Source organism: Cyphomyrmex costatus, unplaced genomic scaffold (genome assembly GCF_001594065.2).
Source record: "Cyphomyrmex costatus isolate MS0001 unplaced genomic scaffold, Ccosl1.0 scaffold398, whole genome shotgun sequence".
Lineage (NCBI taxonomy): Eukaryota > Metazoa > Arthropoda > Insecta > Hymenoptera > Formicidae > Cyphomyrmex > Cyphomyrmex costatus.
In genome coordinates, this window is record NW_017278185.1 from 1,000,324 (window position 1) to 1,017,441 (window position 17,118).

General features: G+C 30.6%; 2 protein-coding genes across 2 annotated transcripts in view; one reads left to right on the plus strand and one right to left on the minus strand.

Moving 5' to 3' along the window:
• The first annotated feature begins 1,144 nt into the window (after positions 1-1,144).
• Positions 1,145-2,782, plus strand: Psf3 (DNA replication complex GINS protein PSF3). The gene is made up of 4 exons (XM_018543765.1): positions 1,145-1,288; positions 2,118-2,262; positions 2,349-2,478; positions 2,554-2,782. The coding sequence occupies exons 1-4, from the start codon at positions 1,183-1,185 to the stop codon at positions 2,779-2,781; spliced, it is 609 nt and encodes a 202-aa protein (XP_018399267.1). The 5' UTR covers positions 1,145-1,182; the 3' UTR covers position 2,782.
• Positions 2,783-3,606: 824 nt separating this feature from the next.
• The window catches only part of Hnf4 (Hepatocyte nuclear factor 4), a 28,065-nt gene continuing 14,553 nt past the window's right edge, over positions 3,607-17,118 (minus strand). The window contains exons 2-7 of the mRNA XM_018543775.1: positions 11,589-11,790; positions 11,351-11,445; positions 10,760-10,905; positions 9,939-10,218; positions 6,560-6,721; positions 3,607-5,794 (exon numbers count right to left, since the gene is read on the minus strand). Of these exons, the coding sequence (XP_018399277.1) occupies positions 5,322-5,794; positions 6,560-6,721; positions 9,939-10,218; positions 10,760-10,905; positions 11,351-11,445; positions 11,589-11,790 (1,358 nt within the window). The 3' untranslated portion in view covers positions 3,607-5,321. The remainder of the gene's footprint in view (positions 5,795-6,559; positions 6,722-9,938; positions 10,219-10,759; positions 10,906-11,350; positions 11,446-11,588; positions 11,791-17,118) is intronic.

Genomic DNA, 17,118 nt, shown 5'->3' on the forward strand with positions numbered 1-17,118 from the left:
AGCGCTTATCAATAAGACTTGAAAGCCCTTAGACATTCGGCCGTTATGATTCAGTAATTATTTTACACTTCTATCTTCTATGTAATACATAGGACATACAAATATTTCAGTTTGCTGCATATTTTACAGGTTTTAGAATTACAAAATTGTGTTTAAAAAAAATTAAAAAATAAATTAAATAATAGTAAAATGAGAAGGGCTATGAACCCAAAAGCAAAACAGTTTAAAAGACGATGACAATAAGTGTCGAAACGTCGTTTGTTTTTATCTTTGTTTTGTTCTAATATATATTTATACATTTAATTACATTGTCATCGTCGTTCTTATCAGAAATAAACTGTTTCATTTTTGGCTCGTAACCCTTCTCATTTTACTTTTATTTAATTTATTATTTGAGCCATTCTACATTGTTTTTTTTTTAAATAAAACTATATATTTGTCAGTATTACATATAAAAAAAAAATGCAAAAGTACATTTTTAAATTGATTTTAAAAAAGTAACGGAAAAGTAACGAAAAGTTATTTTTCAAGTAACGGTAACTGTAACGAGTTACTTTTAAAAAGCGATAACTGTAACTGTAACTAGTTACATTTTTTACTCGGTAACGAGTAACTGTAACTAGTTACTTTTAAAAAGTAACTTTCCATTCCCTGATAATTACTCCGTTACTCTTTTCTACATTTCCCAGAGCTCTGAAAATGTCAAACTGTATGGAAAGCGCGAGCGACATTTTGAGAGATTGCCTTCACGTTTATTTATTTCTATTTTTATTTTTCTATAAAACTTTTATGATACATACTTATATAGCCACATACACAAAAAAAATTATCCAATCGTATTTTACATAAATACAAAATTTTTGTGATAGAAATGGGATTAAAGATTTTGTTATAAATATGTTTTTGCAGCTACGCAAAAGTTATGTGGATATATCTTAAATGTTCTCAATATAGATGAAAATATTGATGTATTACCTACATTACCATCCTATGATATTCCATAATCATATTACCAAAGGAGAAGAAGAAAAAGAAAGAGATGAGAAGTGAAGAAATGCACTATTATTTCGTAAGAGGCGCTGATTGAACAGCAGAGACAGCAGGTGCAAGCCAGATACAATGATAGTCTCTATCAGATAGAGATTGTTGAGAGATTTTCAAAATAATATCAGAAGAGGAAGAATGACGTTGTCTTATAGTTATATGCCGGATTATTTTTCCCTGACCGACATTTTGTGTACAGAAGAACGAATATCATGCAAAGTAGAAGTTACACTACCTCGCTTAGGTAACGAGATTTTATAACATCTTTTCTATATAAAACACTTGTTTATTAATCTTAAATGTAAAATTATAATAACAAAAAACAAGAAAGGAATTGTACTTCTTTTATTCAATGAAGCATTTCTGCGTAATAGTGATCAATTAAAATGTTAACAATTTTATCTTAGAATTATAGTTAAAATTGCAATAAAATTATCAACTGATTTTTCCTAGACAGATATTTTATTCCTCATGTTAATGTTATTTATTATGTAAGAAAATAAGAATGTATTCATATAAACATGATTATTTTACATGATTGTGCAGAGTTCTCATAATAATATAGTAATTAATTGAGTTTTTAACTTGTAATTATAATGAAAATTGCAATAAAATTTACTAGTTAATTTTTTTCTAAACATCAAATATTTTATTCCTTATTATATCCCCTACTAAAAAATTATGTCACCAAGTTACGTAACAAAATCATGTAATTAAAACAATTAACGTAATATTTCAAATCAGTATGTGGTTTTTTAAAATTATGTAATTTGAAAAATCATTAGAAATAATTTCATCTATTATATGATTTTATAATTATTAAATTATAAATAATTAAATGATAAAAATATTTAAAAAACGTATCATTGTGTAACATTTTAAATCACATGATTTAAAAATTACTCACTGTTTTAAAACAATTTATTACATTATTTACAAATTTTAATTATGCAATTTTGTTATGTAACTTTGTGATGTGATATTTTTTCAATAGGGTTTGTTTCTCATAGAAAATAAATTTATTTTCATATGTATGATTATTTTATATATAGTATTGTATTATGCATATATAGGTTTTCTGGATCTATCCTCTGAATCAGAGGATCTAAAATCAGGTGCAAAGTTGGAACTTCCTTTATGGTTAGCACAACCACTAAATAAATTAAGAGAATCAGTAGTCAGTATAGACATTCCTAAAACATACAAAGAGGGCTACAGGTATGTATTAGTTTATATATGCATAGTAAAATCAATTTCTGTTAAGGAGAATTTTCTAACAGTTTATTTTCTTATATGTATTATAGAGAAATTTTATTAGCAGACGCTTGTACCGTTGTACTGAATAAATGGAATCCATATTATTATGAACTGGGAATGTATTTGAGGAAATTCAACAATCGTGATTGCGAAATGATAATTGACAGTTTGCTATTAGTAAGTTGTACTAACTTTAAGCTGTTATTCACATTTATTTCTTCATTCTTTTAATTATATATTCTATTTTTTTAGACTTTCAGATCACGATTTAGACTAATCATGGACTGGGCACAAAATCCTGTTTCTGACCCTACGCTTAACAGCTTACTGCCGAGATTAGAGAGAGACTTGTTTCTCACAGGCAGGAAAGCCAAGTTGCAATTGAACGAATGGTTAAGAAAAGGTTCATGCATTATTGAAACTTCACAGAGTGCCATGAATCTTAAGAAACGAAAACGAACGGATTATGAACTGAATTAAAAAGTGCACTGCATATAATATATGTATGTATATATGATAAAAAACAGATATAAAGTATTATAATTATATACTTGTACGATATAATTTTTTATACAAGTGATTAATATAATAAAAGCGATTGTAATATTAAATAAAATTTATTGTTTTATACATTAAAACTACATATCCCTTTATTTAAAGATACAAATATAATATATATCTGTGTAACTTATTACTTATTAAATAACAAATAAAAATTTCATTTATATATATATAATATATACATATATATGGAATCAGTCACATTCGAACTGTCAACAATATATAAAGAATCATACAACAAAAGGTGATAATATCTATTTCACAACCCATGACTAAAAATTGTTAAAATATCTTAGAAATATGCAATGAAACACTAAATATATTACACTTTCCAGTGGAATATCATTTTATTATTAACAATGCAATCACGCGCGCTTCTTTTTCTTGCACTAATTTATACCTTACATTAAACATTAATATTTATTAAACTCTTCGTACAAAAATATAAAATATGTTTGCCGGACTAATTGTGGTATTTACTTATATTAAAACATGTCTTTTATATAGTACTATGTGTTGTGAAACTTTGTTTATATATATATATATATATATTTCAAATATATATATATATATATTTGACACTGGATACATGTCATGAGAAACCATACAGAATATAATGCAAATATCGCATATTCATAAAATTTTTACAACAAACAAAAGTCAAATTAGTTGAATTTATATAAACAAAGAAAAAATACAGTTGCAAATAAAATTATTTACAAATTTTGATTATCTAATGCACATATCTATACATATATTGTATAAATTTTGTTTAGATCAAGGCTTATTCTTAATAGCCTCTCAAATCGAATACTTTCGATATAGAAGCGATTCGCTAGTTCGTCATATTTTCTCATGATTCACAATTGTTCTCGCGTAATAATTACAACTAAAATCACCATGCGATCAATGCATGTTAATTTATACAATAAACATGTATTTGTATTATTCATATTACACTACTCTATATTTATTATACTTCTTTATCTCGTTAATATTATTTATTATCCGTTTATTATGCTATTGCTTTCTATCCGGCCATATATGTCAATATTGCAGACATTTTAAAATGAGACTAAAGACTAACACCGATAAGATGCACTAGCCACTTTTTTTTTTATTGGGTACAGCCGTTGTGCTGGCTTACCGCGCGCTCAACATTCACACTCACAAAATGGCCAACACCTGTGCACTCTTCATCACTACTGATACTAACGGTAAATTGCATTGCAATGGCGCACTTTTCATTTTGCAGGGGACCCGCATTCGATGATTACGTTAGCGCGTCCCATCAGCTATTTTAAGACTATCTATAACGTTTATATCGATACAGCTATATCATACTTGGAATGTTATACACATTATTATACATTGCTGCATCATGCTATTTACATTACATCACAAACTACAATGCTGTTCATCCGATTCGGACTAAACAGAATAGTAGAAAAAAATATACGTATATATATTTCTCGTAACATCAATGTTTGATGTTGCCTATTATTTTCGTTTACTTAACTCGATTTGCAGGCTTAATTTTACGTATAAAAATATAATAATCGGATATGACCTTACTTTTTATTCCCTAAATCAGAGTTTGAAACCGATATATTATTTCGGTGAATTCGAATTCCGATATCATAAGACACAGAAAAATAAATCGGTCCTTATCGATATTAATTACACAATAAAAATGCTGCATCAATTATGATAAGGCTAGGAATCCTCTTTTTCCATACTAAACAGAAATCCATCACAATATTGCATCGGTTTCAGTCTCTGCTGCTCCAAATTAATCGCTAATGACCAAGATAGCATAGAACATTTCTGTGCAATGTTGCAGTTACATTTTTGTGGTGTTCTAACGCGAGCATCTGATGTAACAGATTCTACATCAAATTTGTAACCTTCTCACTGACAAAATTTGATGCTTTGATAAAACTATTTCAGCAGACTTGGCTAGTTGGAATTTTGAGAATGTTTAATGCTACCTAGGGATTATTATTGTCAATTGCACGATTATTATTGCAGTACATATGTTAGTTTTGTTTTCTAGCCTTTTAGAAATGATTGAATACTGTCGCGACAGTAGCAAGTAAAATATAGTAGTAAGATACGATTTTATCGCTTATCACATTTATCTTGATCAGCGATCAATCGTTATCTATACAAGTGAACGGGCTTTGGCTAATCATGAACCGCAACTAGAAAACGTGACTACTGCTGAGCCGTTAAATTAAAGTCGCATAAATCTGAATATTTTCGCGCTAACTCCTCTCACACGTTGCATACAATATGTATCGATTTTTCGTCTCTTTCCCTCATCTTATTTTTCGGATCAACGTCAAAAATCACATTTGATTTGACTAACATAATACGAGCTGTTTTGTTAATTGAGCAACAATTTTTGAGCAGAACGTTGTTGGCTATCCAACGGTGAGCTCAGTTCCCCAAGCTAGTCAAAAGCTGGTCTCGGGCTCGAGACTGGGTTCCTGTTTGAAGTATCTGAAGTCCTGATTTGGCGTGAGATCCCTCAGAATCATGACGGGCATCTGATCGGTTTGTGGGCTCAAGTCACCAGTATTCGTTGGCGTCAAGGGACTGCTGGGGCTCTCATTGCTGCTCATGTAACTGCCCGGCGCGGTGTTCGAGATTGGTAAAGGGGTAGCAGTACCGTTTATCTCCGATGTAGTGCCACCCAAGAATATTTCTTGAAGTAAATTATCGATGTGTGCTACCCCGAACAGTCTCACAAATTGGATTTGCTCGACCATTTGCCATGAAATCGATTGCAGAGCTGGTAACATTAACAAAATATCGCCAAAGTGACCTGGCAAATCGCAACGGTGATCGCTGATGTGATTCTCGAGCTTTATCTGGATGTTGTGGCGCAGCTCTCGGACCGTCTTCTGATCGCTCAATCCTTTCGCGTCTGCAAAATACAGGGAATATATAAGAAAGAAGCTTAATTGTTAATAAATGTACGGCCAACTCTTTGGCTGGTGCCTCTGATTTTTTAAAGGAATCTCCGGTTCTCCAGTTGAGAGGGGGAAAAATCTCCAACTAACCACTCAAAGTTTTAATAATCCTTTTTTTTTTTAGATATGTGCATGTTTATTTTCTCCAATTTGAAAAAGAAATCTTCAGCAAGGAGATGAGATTTAATGACTTTTTTTCTTTTAGAGAATGTATTACAAATAACAATTTTGATAGTAGTAACAATCGATCTTCGACAGAAGAACTGTCGACCTTTAACAGAACATTAATCGAAAAGTGACAAGAGTTCAATCGCGACGATTCTCAATGTTGAATCGCGTTAATTATAAATTAACGTAATATCAACTGAATAAAGAGATCATGATGCAATTAAATCAATCAGCTTATTAAATCTCAAGGCATCAACGCGAATTGGGATACGCAATTTTTTTTTCTTCGTATCACTGATACGTATAAATAAGCAATGATTTGTGTCGTTTATGAAAGCCTGGTGAAACCGCGAAGCGTGATTGCCTCAACGAGACCGAATTGACCGCAAGAACATAGAGATTGTGGCCAGCGAATCGTATTCGATCTACATTAACAACACGCATTTATTGCATCTATTGATAATATTTTCTATTCCATTTGATTCCATGTCGCGAATCGCGATCATGGAATTGTCGCGTGGTGATCCTTCGAATTTATAAGCGGAACTCACTCGGGTCAAAGAACACGATGGCTTTGAGAAAAGCGAACTCCGTGTCGTCAATCTTGATCTTCTGAAACGGTTTCACCAGCTCGTCCATCACCCTGATGCCCACCTTGCTGATGTCCAGATTGTCCTGCTGATTGCTTCCTTCTACAAATTGCAACGATATTACTGATAGACGCGATTACACCGTTGTTCCTTCATTCATCCCATAAAAACTGAGTCCGGTGTGGAACAAAAAAAGGAAAAAAATACCTGCGGCTTGCAGATATTAATTGTAAGTCGGTGCAAAACATTCGTTTCTCAAATTTCATAACAAATAAAGATCTTATTTTTTAAATTTCTTGAAAAAGAATTGAAAAATTGAAAATTTTTCCTAGATGAAAAAAGAGCTTTGACTTTGTAGTAAATTCATTTTTGATCTTATATTTGATAAATATGGAGATAAATGCTTAAGGGGCTTTCTACACCAACTTAATCACCAAACCAAACATTGATCATGCATTGACATGCATTTTAAAGTGACATAATCAACACACGAATTCCGGACTCAGTCAACCACCTAAGCCCCGTAATTGTGCAACGAAAACAGACGAAACATTCAGTTAATAAAATAATAAACTACCAGCGCGTTGCGATTCATTATTATATTATAAAGTAAGTACAAATTTTTTTCCCGATATAAATTAAGACTACGAAATGTAGCTTATTAAATAATTACAGACTCAGGTAAATTCAATTCTAATAACATTAAAGTTCGATTTTTTATTATTTCTTCAAATACTCGTTCAAGTACTTGTATTTTTGAGTAATTAATTATTCAAATCAATAAATCTGGATCTTATTTACAATTTCAGAGTTTGAATTTATTGTTACTCCTCAGGGTTAAATTTTAATTGTCAACAAAATGATAAGATTTGCTTACTCGCGCATTTATCGTAATTAAAAAGATTTCGAACTCAATGAGTCGCTTCGCGCGTGACCCTCAACACCTTCCAATTAAATAAAGTTAATAACAAGGAGAGATAACATTTCGTCCGTAAATGTTTTACATTGTAAATTGCGATTATAGCTCGCGACGGATAGATGACGTGACATGACGTTCCTTTTATCGGTCGCTTAATACAGCACAATACACTTGTCCTCGTAATGCTATTAAATTGCCAAATTTTGAAACAAAAAAAGAATATTGCATTACGAGAACCATCTGTTTCGCAAAGTTATTTACAAAAATTAAATTGATACATCGTGATGATTACAAGGAAAATACAATTTTGCCGAAGTATCTAAATATTTGGCTATAGATGTAAAAATAATTTTGTTGGGCTATTAAAATAATTGCATAAGAATCTCAAGTACGATGAACAAAATCACAAAAAATATCCTAATAACAGCTAGTTTGTGTGCCCTACATAATTATTTTGATGCTCCACTAAAATTATTTTTCCATCTACATATGTATTTAAATTTTTAGATACTTCAGCAAAATCTTTCCATGTAAGATTAACAATCAAGTATCAGTGTTGTAAAAAGGTTTCGGGGGTTTAAGTAAAATTAATTCCCATTCAATGATTTCGTGCTTTTTATTTAGTGCAAAAACGCAAAAGGCAGTTAGGATTACGTATATATGATATATTCATATAACACATTACGTAATTGTATAAAACTTGCACTAACATGGAAATATAATCAAACATCGATATAATCGTAACATAATCACAAATGTATTTGCAATATTATTCGGGAAAAAAATAAAGGAAAACGAATGGCAGAGAAATTTTACATGCGAGGTATTATATTTTTATATATGTCGCGACTCACCAAATAGATCCGATATGCGAGGAAAGACCTATGTATTTGTCGATAAAATATTAAAATATGGAGTATTATGAAATTGTTGGCGCGTCTTATGTATTTAATAAAAGAAAATTATTTATAGACGAACGAAAGCAATCGCTAGCTCTCTAGCTAGGTTTTTCATTCGAGAAATTCTCCTTTTCTTATCGATGAGATCACTAGTTAAAATTGATATTACGGTTTTATTACGGGATCATGGTAAAACGGGATATAACGTTATGAAGAAAGCATCGCGTCACGTAAGCTCTCGGTTGTCCAATAAATCGCGGTATCCGCGCAACACATATACATTAACGACGAAATTACGTAAGCGAAAAGGTGAAGGTCGTCGTCGAATCGGCTATTTAGAAGAAGAGACTCTCTTTCAAGCGTATACGACTCTCGGGGAAAAAAAATGCTGACATAGGCTGCGCAAAAGAACGCTCTAATATTGACGACTTTTGTGGACAACAGTTAAGATATCTTCGCTCGCTTGATAAGAAACCACATATTCATGCTGTTGGAACGTTACGTTTTACATGTGCGGGAAATGCCACTTATATTTATTGTAAAGATTTCAAATTTTGCTTATTAAAAAAGAGAAGAAGCTAAATCCTTTGTTTCATCCATTTATTTGGATCTAATATACATATATATGACTTAATAAAAAGAATTTACGATGCAGAAAATTTTCCAGAAAAATTAATCTATTTTAACTCACGAAATGTAATTAATTTGCAATGAAGAAAACAAAAATCTTAGATAAAGAAATGTCTTTCTCGTTGTAGTAGTAGACTCTTATAAAATCGTTCTCTTCCTATTTATTATTTCTTGTGTAAACGTTTCGTATTTATACTAATTTCTATATTTTGCAGACCATATGCATAAACGGAAACACAATGGGATCGTTTACGTAACGCACGCCGGAAAAAACTGGTCAAGATTTGCTTAATATTTACCTCTCGTTTCATCCAAAAAGGAACATTACCAATCCCGAAGAATTCTTAAGCATATCCCCTATACGCACATGTTCCGTTGTTATGTATTTAATATCATTATTTAGCGAAGCCGAAACGTAGCAATGTATAAATGTTAGCAATAAGTCTGAACGGAGCACAGGTCGATGTCGAACGTACTTATGAAACTTTGTCAATATGCATTCATACGTCTTGACAATCCGAGACTACAAGAGGTGAACGTTTGAAAATGCTAAAGCGGTTCCTGAAGTATCAATATTATTTTACAATATTTAACATTCTGCATTATTATTGATCGACTGAAGATTGTATTGAACCACCAGACTGTTTTGACATTTTCAAAGGAAGCATTAATAATATTGTACAAAATAATGGTACAATAATATTGCGCGTTTAAAGATCACTTAAAGAGTCGCCCTCTCTTTTCAAAAACACATACTCAAGATATTTCTCGGATATACATACTTTACACGCGTTGGAATTTTCGCTCGACATCGATCGCTCTGCTCGGAGAAGAAAAAACTTTAAGAACAACAAAAACCGTGACACCCATGGTAAATCTATAAACTACATACCAGGACAATTCCTCATGATGATGCAATCGTTGCCGAGCAGTAGCACGTCTGTGAAATTTCTACTACGCCTGGCCACCCCCAGCAACAGGTGTTCGCCTGCATGGGCCCTCAGTAACGCTACTTGGTCATCCAGTGACAGCGCTTTGAATTCGTCAAAACACTTAGCCCACTCAATCAGGATCAATAGTTGCTCCCTCATGCTATCGCACACGTCGTTTATCCCAGCTATTCGTTTCGTGCTGAGATCAATTTCGCCGTTTGGACTGTCTGGCTGCTGAAGCTATATAAATTGAGAAAGTATTGTTTTATTAATATATTTTTGTATCAATATATTTTGTAAGAACTTTTATTGTACATTTTCTCGTTTCTGACGTCACAATCATAGTAGTGGTGAGTGAACATGAGCTTTAATGTAAAAAGAAAAATATTACTTCTCTTTTTTATCTAATAATAATCTATCATAATAAATAATTTACATTAGTAATTTAAGCGCTAAAAAAATGTTTAAAATATTACGTTCTTTTGACAAACGTATTTAACTTATTTAAGTTTTTAATAAATGATGTAAGAGAGTTTGCAAAATATAATTATTTTATTTTATTTTTTTATTTTCAGAATAAGAAATAAAGTATTATAGTTCAATCGTCGTCCAATTTAAGAATTCAATAAATTTTATAACGCTTGTTTAACAAAGGTGACAAGAATTGCGCATGATATTGACGGAAATAAATAGCAACGATTAAACAATGCGCCGAATTTTTATGCGCGTGTTAACGGATGGCAATATATAAATATTTAATTCAACAGGTCAAGTCACTCACCTCTAACCCGCCAACTTGTTTGCTGAGCATTTCGGCGCGAGCATCCGCCTTCATCACATCCTCCTTCGATGGGCCCTTATTCTTATCAGGCGGATCTTCGTTGCTAGGTCGCCGACAACTTATCCGGTCTCTTTCGTTTTGTACGGCTGTAAAAATTATCAGGAATTTTTAACATAAGTTCTCTATTCGTCGAGCAGAAAATAAAGAAAATGTAACCGTAAAAGTTAGTTTGCATAAAAAAAAGTTCTTAAAAGAATTAAATGTTTTTTTTTACACATATTAAAAAGAGGAGGGAGGGGGCAGCAAAGTGACAAGTCGAAAAATAAGTTATTTTTAGCATGCAATTGTGCTGCTAATAATTTGCTTTGACAATTTAATTTGGTACAAATTACAAATTTACATTTTAAATAGTATTTCAAAAAAATAAAAGTTAAAAAGATTAATTTATATAAATATAATACATAATAAAAAAACGTCTTGATAAATTTTATGATTGGATAATTTCTTTTCTACGCGTTTGAAACAATTTGAAATAATTTTAATCTTATTTAAATTTTAAATGATGTCTACTTTTTGCAAAATCAAACTCACCCTCTTTCTTCATGCCGGCTCTGAAGCATTTCCGTAATCGACAGTACCTGCATTGATTTCGCTTGTCTCTGTCGATCGGACACTTCCTTTGGAATCTGTATTATAAAAAACAGAGGTGATATTTTTTTCAAGAAATCAAGTTTCGCTACATCATGACTTGTCTTGCAACTGGAGGTTGTTAAAATACGTGTCAGATAATACCGATTTATAGCTAAAATATTATAATACAAGCGTATACCTGCACGTGTACTGATGATTCTTTCTAACAGATCGGCGGAAGAAACCCTTGCAGCCATCACAGGATGCAGCGCCGTAATGCTTCCCCGTGGCGCGATCGCTGCATATGGCGCATGTTTGCGAAAGGGCGGCGTTGACTCCTGGACCGGGAAGAGCCAAGACAGGACCACCCGCTGCACCTGTTCCCATGCCCATATCTGCGTCTGCAACATGAAACAAACAAATATTCTCTTCATTTGGTTCTTCTCCTTGATATGATACACACTGAGCATCGTCTTTATTTTTTTCAGGGGCAAGAAAGCGATTAAAACATTAGCAATAAATCAAATCCTCGTTTTAAATTTCAGAATATTTTAATTGTGTAAAGTATTTGTATAAAACAAAAAAATTATTTTAAATTTTAAGGCTGCAAATATTTCAAACTTTTAAAAATATAAGAAAAAATTTTCCTTAAGGCTGCATACGAGCATATACGTTAAAACAATCACAATTCTTAAAAATAAATGTGTTATCTGTATCTGCATAAAAGAAGAGGCCACTCAAGATAAGGAAATGTAAAGTGTTATAACAGAAAATATATATTTTTAAAATGTTCAAGTTTCCTTCGAAATACTCAAGAGTTTTGAAATTTTCAGTAATTTTTCAGTTTCAAATAGTATCGAAAATGTTTAGGATTTTTCATTATAAAATGATACAATATATATGTCATTATTAATTTAATTGAAATTAATTTTAAAAAATATATATATATTACCATTATTAATATTATTATTTCACTAATATCATTATATTAACATAATATAATTTTTAATTTAAATAAAATTAGCGTATACTAGTCGTATATACAGTAAATTTTAGTAGATACTGAAAATGAAAATATAAAATTACAAATATAATCTTGCCTTGCGATACAATTAATATAGAAATTGAGATCTTCTTTTGTAAATAATTCACAAAAGTTAAAAAAAAGATATTAAAATTATTAATGTTATAATATATGATATTGAAATCGAGGAATTATATATTAAATATTAATATATAATTTAAGCTTTCCGATAATAATGTGCCATGTTTAATGAATTATTATTATGATGTGAATAATTCTGAATTTTAATAATATGCATATATACTACCGCCGATACTGGGTCAGTAGGGGTTAATTATGCAAATCGCCGCGAACCTTGAGGAAATGCATACAACGATAATGCCACGTAAGTGATAAAACGCGTAGCGAATGTTTAATTAATTCAAAGCTAGGATTTATTCACATGAACCGTTAAAATAAGTATTTGAGAATCTCCCTTTGATGGTTTCTAAATAAAAATACACATAAAAATTTAAACTGCTTCGAAATATTTAAATCCGAAGATCCTTAAATATTTCAGGACATCTAAAAATTTTTTCCTATAAGAAATATCCATTTAAAATATTGAAAAAACTAAAATTGGTACTGACATTTTTTATGTCTAATATTATTGTTTGGTATATAAAATGGAAAATATATTAAGATAAATTATATTATAAAAAATATATATCTTTGAAACTTCAAGAGACTTTTAGCGTGTTTAAAATATTCAAAACTTTCAGAAACCTTTTGGACAGTATTTTAAAAAAAAAAAGATTGTCATCACGTATTCAAAGTGCCTTCAGTCCAATACTGTAAATACATACACTCAATATTTGCTTCGCATGTTTACAAAATTTTTCACACTGTAATTCCTGTTCACATGCAAAGTCAAATAAAAATTTTTAATATCAAATTCTGCTTAATTGTAATAATATCAATGTACCGAGTAATGCAAATATTTATCCAGGCTGTTTTAAGACAACTTTCTTATCTTACAAATGTAAAAGATATTAATATGACTTAAAATTATTTACATTTATTATTAATTACTATATTTATTACGAAAGACAATTCTTATAGATAAATCTTGATGATAAGAAATTATGAGAAATAATATTATAATGATGGAAGATAACATTATAAAATAATTATGAAACGTTAAGTATGTCAGATGTGATGAAATATTATTAAATTTATAAAAGCTGACAGAATATGCGTGAAAGGTAAACAATTTAACGAATGCAACCTCGTAATTGCCATTATTTTCGTTTTAATTAAAATTAGGTCACTACATGTAAAATTTCAGGTTTCGAAAGTTAGTGAAACGCTTTTTGATAAAATATTTTTATAAAATAAATATTGACTGACATAATATGTGATAAATGTAAGTAACATTTTTTCAAACTTTTATCTTTCAATAATTTTATAGTTAAATCTTTCGATTATTTTTCACATAAAAAAAATTTTTATATTCAATCGATATCTTATGAAATTAGCAACTTGTTTCTTCTAAAATTTCATAAACCATCATTGATTCGAACAAGATAGATTAATGTTGTTAAATTTATTGTTAACTGGATTCTTACAATTTTCAGAGAACCGTTGACGTAACATCGACATACCATGTGAACAACTCAATACCTCACCGCGTGAACGTTTTAATTCTTACTTTTAATTAACTCTCGTGCGTGCCTTCAAAGAATACTGGAGATACAGATATCGCGCAAAAGACGTAAATCCAAGGCCTTGGAATAATTTATAATGTGCGATATAATAGAGTTAATTGATACGTAATATTATTTTGCTTCTTATCTCTTCTCTCTAGTTGTAAAACTTATAATCAGTTTCCTCTTTTTTTTTGTTCAATTTGCAAAATTTGCAGATTTATTTATAATTGTGAGAAATATTTGCTTCTATATAATACCAAACGGAAGGAAATTCCCAATGCGAGATCAACCAGATTAAAAATCGCGATATTATCTCTCCCTCCTTCCCTTTGATGATTCCCGAGACATGTATTGTTATATGCAGCATAAATACTATTTAGTTATTTTCCACATAAAAGAGAGAGAGAAAACATGTTTCATAGACACACTGAGTAGTTCTTTAAGTTTTAAATCTATTCTGTATAATATCTTATACTTTTTTCAGATAATTACATAAAATTTGATAATTATTTGTATATTTGAATATGAAAATCTATCTGATAAACAATAAATATCAGAAAATTTCATTTTTAATGTCTAATATCATGAAGTTAAGATCATGTCACTGATAACGTCAAACGAAAACAATCTTTATTACGGCTCCATTTCTGTTTGAACATTACGTGTGAAAATCACATCGATTATCGTCATTAATGCAATAGCTTATGGAAATTCCTAATCTTATCGAATGGATCTAATCTCGGAAAAGGCAAAAAACAATGAAAGTCAAATAAATTTTTTTCTTATTTATAGATTTTTTTTATTGCAAAATTGTGTTTCCGATTATATTTTTCTTTGATTTTGAAAAAGCGTAGCTCTCTTGTTAAAAACGTCTCGTAAAAACTAAATATGATATTAAGTACTATCTAAAAAAATGAGGCAGCAGAAGCAACGCAAGTGTTTTCGAATTAGATTATAAAGGTGCATTTTCTGCAAATATAAATCAAAGAAATATTAACCTCTAAAAAACGTATACAAATAATTATATTAATAAATTCTAAGAATTTTTTTTTTTTATAAAGAAAATCGAGTTCGAATTCAAAAACATTGATATTTATTTCATATAAATATACTTTATTAATAAATGTCAAAAATTATATTGCTCGCTTGTATCACAATTTTTTATTCATCTATTTATAGAAATTGTTTGTTCTGAGTTTAATTCATTTCCAGGAAAAAATACATTTCAACTGTCACTACAATTCCCATATATCCCTCTATCAATGTAGATTAACTTTAAACTGAATTTTATAATCATAAACGTAATAAAACTAGACTGTGCATTTCTTGAAATTAGAAGGAACAAGATAGTTTGAAGTATGGTGGAATATGATCTACCATGGCTTGAAGCATATCACTTTCTATGTTTAAAATATCAAACTGAAGAAAAATGCTGACAGAATTAAAAAGAAATAAAGATATGTTCAATTCTTTCTAATGGAGCATAGCAATTAATTGTAAGACAGAGAATGCGTAGTTTATTCCTATTATCTCTTCGTAGTTCTAAAAATTATAAAAAGATAAATAAAAGATAAACCAAAACTAAAGTTAATTTACATTAGTAGATATAGATATCAGAGCGTGTTGTCGTGTCGAGTGACAGATTTTCTTCGCTCGTAATTCTGACGATCTTCGGACGCGATGGAAATATAGAGCGGAGCTTTCGAAATTGTTTGCGTAACGATTATTTATCGGCTTATTAAACGCATTTCCACAGCCTCACGAGGGAAGGCAGGAAAACGCAGCAGTGTTACGTATTATAGGCAAATAGAGGACAATTACAATTCGCGGTGAATGATTATTCAAGTAGAAGTGATAAACGAAAAATACCGCTTGTACATACAATGCAGCACGTGTTGCTTAAATTATCACCAAATATATAACTAATTTACGCGTTAAATTTTTTTCTTAACGTAATAGCTCACATAGGATATTTAGCGCTAAACGTGGCTGAACGATTCCTTTCTAATGAAACTCATTACAAGAAAGCTCAATGTAATCAATAAACTTAGGTAAACCTCACTATTCAATTTATTCTATTAAACAAGAAATTACCCAACACTGTTACCTACTTAATACAATATATTATTAGCTAGTGTGATCACTTAGAATAATTTAGAAAAAGGTCGAGAGCAATTTCAAAAGAGAAATCTTCAAAGAAACTTCGTTCAATAAAACTTGCGAGTGGTGACTAATATTAAATTTAGAAGTGAAAGAATAATTCACGGTCCCATATACCTCTTGCTCTAAAAATTCTTTTCGTATTTATTCAAGGACGGAACTTCCAGTATTTCACGACTTACAGAAATGTAAATTTACAAAGATTTATTTTAAAGTACAAAGGAATCCAATACAACGCGAATATCATAAATTAACGTAGTTACAAAATAAACTGTTTAGACCAAGTCCCGTAAAAAAGAACAGACAAAAGACAGCTCAAAGTAAAGATTTTCAAATATAAACATCTATTTTACTCCTTTGATTTAATCAATTTTTCGTCTAGGATGTCTGTTATAAATTAGAGATTGCAGTTTTATTCTCCAATAAAAGGTTTGTTCGCGTTGCATGCTCCGACATGCTCCTATCATAGCTTCTACTCACTCCAACGCGTTCGTGGAAGTCAGTAGAAACTATGATAGAAGCATATCGGAGCATGCAACGCGAACAAACACGCGAAGTCTTTTTTTTTTCATCTCTAGAGATCTTATTCAAGACGGTAACAAGCGGTTCAGATGATTTATAGCGAAGATTCGTTAGAGAAACGAAGAAATTCCGGCTTAGATTATAATAATCTAAATTCTTGTTCGCGTTTTTAACAGCAACCCAGCTGGACTCAACAGTATATTCATGCTTGTTCAGCACAATCTCATTACACGGTGGCGTTTCTCGAAATAGCTACGGTCAGGGATAATTGTGTGTCTATCGCTTCCGCGACCTTGGCATTAGGGAAGAAAACGGGTAATATTATCGGACGCCCC